The sequence below is a fragment of the Limulus polyphemus genome, unplaced genomic scaffold, assembly GCF_000517525.1.
Source record: "Limulus polyphemus unplaced genomic scaffold, Limulus_polyphemus-2.1.2 Scaffold2485, whole genome shotgun sequence".
Classification (NCBI taxonomy): Eukaryota; Metazoa; Arthropoda; class Merostomata; order Xiphosura; family Limulidae; genus Limulus; species Limulus polyphemus.
Genome location: NW_013668095.1, coordinates 57,376 through 63,090, shown reverse-complemented (window position 1 = coordinate 63,090; position 5,715 = coordinate 57,376). Strand labels below are relative to the sequence as shown.

Below are 5,715 nucleotides of genomic sequence, written 5' to 3'. Positions count from 1 at the left end.
GTTACATAAGGTGAGTCTACATCCTATCACATCACATTGCAGTGGTATCTTTTTTCCAAATGAAGTTTTCACCTAACAAAAGTCATATAAGTTTGGCTAAGGGTACAATCTAAAGCTGAGTGAGATGCAAATTTAGTTCGGATTGAAGTATAGAGAAACTTTATTAAACGAACGGCATTTGTTTTATAAGTACTGATATCAATAAACTAGTTATATTCCACCAAACTTCAATATTTTTAAAGCTGGTTGTCTATCATTATAAGCTCCAGAGGGACTCACCATCAGCAGGTTGAGAGGATTGAATATCAAGTAAATAGGTGACGCATCAGAAGAGAAAAGAGGCCTGTTAATATTGAAGTCGGAAAAAGCTAACACAAATTTGGAAATCCGATGCGTAAGAGGAGCGTAAAGATGAAAGTTTAATAGCTTAAAACGTTGTCCACCATTCCAATCACTTTAAATATTTTATGTAGCCTCAAAAAGCAAACAATTATTTTATTTATTTTAGGGTTACTCGCTGCTTTTCCTTCTTTTTTTTATTTCTGAAGAGAGGTATATATATATATCCTACTATAAATGACAAAACTAAATATTTTATAAACTATGAGTCAATAAATTATCATTTACATTTCAGAACTATATTTCTTTCATTAGATTCTGGAGAATTTTTTAGCAGTTTTTAAAACATGTTACCTTCCATAATAGTTCTTGATCTGTCTGAAGTATTATCTAAGTAATTTGTCTCATCAATTATGTAAAATTGAAGATATGAACTGAGAAAAGTGGTTACGTTACTGTCTCTATTGTTAAAACGAGGCTGGTTGGGATAATAAAAGGATTAACCAGCCAATCTTTGAACACCCACAATTATTTCCATATTTATTTTAATAACTCTGGTTAGTAAATCACTCAAAACATTTAATTGGGTATTTTACCTTCTGATTATTTGGTGAATCGCAGAAAACATTCCGTTTTAAGGTAATTTCATTTCATCAAAAATATCTAATTTTTTAACTTAAGACATAAATTCAACTTTTAGATCGAGTTATCGTGGGTAATTATGTACACTCGTTTTTCCTTTAAAAGGTTTCAAATTACGGTTTCCAGCGCGAGACTTAACTTTTCGAATACTCGCCACATTTGTAGTTTCAAATCAAATCATCATAACATTAGTAACATTTTCAATATCATTTGTACATCTAGGAATAATGACAAAAGAAATGTAAATATTATATCCTGTTATGTTTAACCCTGTCAGCCTTGTTGGTTTCACTTTTATAGGGATTGATACTAAAAGCAACCCTAATGGGAGGGTGATCATTGTCCACGTCATCACCTATCTCAAGACAATTGATTAAGTTAGTAATGTTTGAAGAATATTAACAGTGGCTAAGAAGATCATTAGAGCCAGTTGCTACATGTGCATTACCACTAAGAGTGTTGTACGGACACCCAGAGGCAAGCTCAACAAGGTCTTCTGTCCCTTCTGGTTACTCCAAGCGCAATCCATTGGCTGTGGTTCCCCTAAATAGTATGTAGCTGATATGAAGGAGAAAGGGAGAGGTCGGAATTAAATCCTATAAGCTAGTATTTCTAGCAGCGTCCTGAAAGGATATTTAAATTAAATATTGTTCGTAATGTTTCAGTATTAACTTTGCTCTACACTGCCATTAAAGAGCTATCAAAAGCGTTTAACACAATTAGGGAATGAAAGAAAAGTTAAGAAAAGGCAAGAGAAGAAATAGAGCAAAAGAAGACATAGGAAGCACAATAGGAAACATAAGTGGGAAGTAGAGTTGTAGAGAAATAGGGAGTGGGAAGTAAAGTTATAGAGAAATAGGGAGTTGGAAGTAGATTTGTAGAGAAATAGGGAGTGGGAAGTAGATTTGTAGAGAACTAGGGAGTGGGAAGTAGACTTGTAGAGAAATGGGGAGTGGGAAGTAGACTTGTAGAGAAATAGGGAGTGGGAAGTAGATTTGTAGAGAAATGGGGAGTGGGAAGTAGACTTGTAGAGAAATAGGGAGTGGGAAGTAGATTTGTAGAGAAATGGAGAGTGGGAAGTAGACTTGTAGAGAAATGGGGAGTGGGAAATAGATTTGTAGAAAAATAGGGAGTGGGAAGTAGACTTGTAGAGAAATAGGGAGTGGGAAGTAGAGTTGTAGAGAAATAGGGAGTGGGATACTAACGAAAGATGGAGCAGTAGCAAAATAAGCGACCAGTGAAAAACAAAATACAAAGAAACAAAGAAGGAAGAAGAAGAACAAGGATCATTATGAGACGGGGGGAAGAAAAACTGACAAGGAAAGAAGAAGAGATGGCGTTGTATTTAAACCATTTTTTTTTACTAAGTTTTAAGTTCGACAAAGCCCTTGAATTTGGCTTTGTGTTCTTTGTTACAATCAAAACACTTTAGAGTCATGAAGTAATTAAAACAATTCTGGGTTTTATATCTATTACAATACTTAACACACTTACCGTCAAATTCGTTGGTTTCTGGAGTATGGACACATTTCTGGCACTTAAAATATTGCTTCGCACTGATTCCATTCTTATGAAGTCCTATTCTGTGTTTTGAATACCACAAAATAATATATGTTAATAAGTGTTAAGAGTGTTTCTTCCTAAACAAAACACTTTCAAAAGAGGGATGGTTTGTCAGGTTTTGTGTTAGTAGTTCTCTATATCTTACAACAATGAGTCTCTGTATATTTAGCTCCTCACTAGTTTAATGTTTTACAACATCCAGCTCAATGATTTTGATGTCAATACTGTGACGTATGGAAGATGCTCTCCAGGATCGAGGGGTGGGTCTAAAGGCTCCTGAAAGTCATGCTTGAAGAATAGGATTAAAATATTTCGTTTTTACTTTTGGAATGAGTAATTTTCCGTGTCTTTTAGCTAGTCTCTTGAGGCTTACCACATCATAGGAACACTAAAAGTTCAATTGATTTTTTTTTTCCCCAGCATTCCTGTTAAACTAAAGTAAGAAGTCTAATCATGTAGCACAAACAAATACTGTAGCCATTTTAAGGAACACTGGCGTTAGTGAATCACGAATACATTTTTTAAATTCTTTACTAAAAAGCTAAAGGTCTTGCAGTGGAAATATGTTCGTTTGTTAACAGTATATTTACATGAGATCGAAAGCTCTAAAATACAACCTATATTTTCCGTTGATTCTTCTACTTTTTCTGACAAGAAGATAATTTTTATTGAAGAGAATAACAATTTCGAAGAGATTAAACACCTCAAAAACCTTATATTGTCGAATGAACGTTTATTGTAAGCATACATTTAGGGTTAGTTATGATAACGGTTTCGTTTTCTTCCTGATACGTCACGTTTTTTTCCTGCCTACTCTCTTTCTTTTTACCCAACATCTGCTTCCATTGACTGCTAAAAATTGAGGGGAATTTTGTCTGTCTTCTCAATTTGGATCTTTCCTCTTCACATTGGTGACTGGACACGTGTTTCAGAGGAAGAATAATAGAACTGTGACTACCAGCAAGGTCCATACATTCACGCTTGTTAGTTTCAGCTTCTCGGAAAGCTCCAGAACACGATGGTTTATTAACTCTGTTGAGTGTCGATCGGCGAACCACGTTGGTTCTAGATGACCGCAAGCTGTCGTTCACATTACTGTACGCGGACCTCTGGTACACGGACTGTAAACGGACCAGCTTGCTTTTGATGCACGGACAGAAGGTCTGAAGAAAGGTTCGTCGATATTTCTGACTGAGTAAGCAGTACAAGACGAAGTTTCCAGCTGCATTGATACACACCAAAAAGTTGAAAATGTTACCTAATCCTAGAAGAAGAGCCTCTTTGTTGGTGTTAGGAGGAACTGTATGTAAGGATGTATAGACCAATATTGCTGCAGTTGGCAGCTGACAGACAAAGAATAACACAACTACGGCAATCAACATGATTGTAATTTTATTTTCTTGCTGGAGAGAGTCTCGCGACTCTCTGTGATGCGTCATGGTGTCCCGCTGTATTTTAGAAAGGTGAACCGACCTGATGAGGAAAGAATTAAATATAGCTAACAGAAAAAGTGGGATAAATATAAATAAAATTGCCGTCATGGTATAGTATACGGTCTTATAGAGATGGTTATTCCCAAAGTCCGAAAAATCCATGGTCATCATCGTTTCATTAGTCTCTACATCTGTGATTTCAATAACGGTCCACTCAAACGGAGTTGGCAAGGTTAAGAAAAAACAGATCAGGGACACAAAAACGATGACTTTCTTTGCTCTGGACTCTGTGCAGTATACTTTACCTTTGATTGGGTGACAAACTGCAATGTACCTTTCTATCGTAAACGTCACTGTTAACCAAACTGATGTGTTACTACAGGCATCTGTTAACATGATAGCGAAGGGCCGAATGTGCCAATATACAACGTAATGTGGATTCTGTATCCCTGGATAATGAGAAAGAGACAGACCAAAAACGCATATTAGATATAACATATCAAAGATAGCTAGAGCTGCTAAGTAATTATTGGTAGAGGAGCGCATGCGTCGTCTGGTCAATATCACTATCGTTATGGTATTTCCAATTAGACCAACAATAAGGATGACAGGAACCAGAACTCGCTGAATCCAGAAACGACTCTGTTCTCGAAATTCTTCGAGTTCTTTGTCTACCCCAACCACCGTTTCGGTGAAGTTTGAAACGGCAAGAATGTGATCGGCAGTGGTCCAGAATGTGTTACTGCAATTAGAAAGAAAGCAGTCTTTATTGTATGATGAACAGTTAGCATATGTAAACCGTCCATTACTCTTCGTACAGTTTGTGGGAAATAACATTTGAGAGGACATTATATGAAAATAAAATTCAGGAAGAAAAGGAACAGGTTTAGTGCGGTATCAGAAAGGAGGATTTTTTTCTTTCTTGTAGCTGTTGAAACCTGAAAAAAAAAGAAGAAATTATTAGCAGATCTATTTGAAATAATAATATAATTATTTATAATAGGAATAATACTGTATAATATTCTCAACAATCAGTCGTTAACCTTAGATAAAAAGAATTTAGAAAACAGAATTACTTTATGATTTAAAGTTAATAAGAGACCAATAATATGTTTTAAAGTTAATAGACGACTAATAATATGTTTTAAAGTTAATAAGCGACCAATAATATGATTTAAAGGTAATAAGCGACCAATAATATGTTTTTAAAGTTAATAAGCGACCAATAATATGATTTAAAGTTAATAAGCGACCAATAATATGTTTTAAAGTTAATAAGCGACCAATAATATGTTTTAAAGTTAATAAGCAACCAATAATATGATTTAAAGTTAATAAGCGACCAATAATATGTTTTAAAATTAATAAGCGACCAATAATATTTGGGAATAACAACATTGTTGATATAATTTAGTTGTAACTGAAACAAAACAGAACAGAATAATCATTTATCATACACACAAAGAATGTATAATCTAACTTGACTAAAAGTAACTAGCTTAGTTAATTATTTTTCACTAATTAAGTAATAACCAATACATTTCTATTCTTTGAATATATACATGCCGCCGTTCCTAATTTTGAACTATTGATCAGAGGGAAGTCAGCCGGTCAGCGGCCCCCTTCCACACGCACATCCACGACAAAGGATAGGCTGTCACTCTTATAACGCACTCACAGCTTAATGTGCGGAAACTTCTGACATCCAGAGCGTTACCACAAAGCCAACCCGTATTAA

The 5,715-nt window shown here is 35.0% G+C and overlaps 1 protein-coding gene across 1 annotated transcript; it reads right to left on the bottom strand.

Moving 5' to 3' along the window:
• Positions 1–3,257: 3,257 nt before the first annotated feature.
• On the bottom strand, positions 3,258–4,826 carry LOC106467089 (sex peptide receptor-like). Its single transcript, XM_013927407.1, has one exon. The coding sequence runs from the start codon at positions 4,824–4,826 to the stop codon at positions 3,258–3,260; it is 1,569 nt and encodes a 522-aa protein (XP_013782861.1).
• Positions 4,827–5,715: the final 889 nt, after the last annotated feature.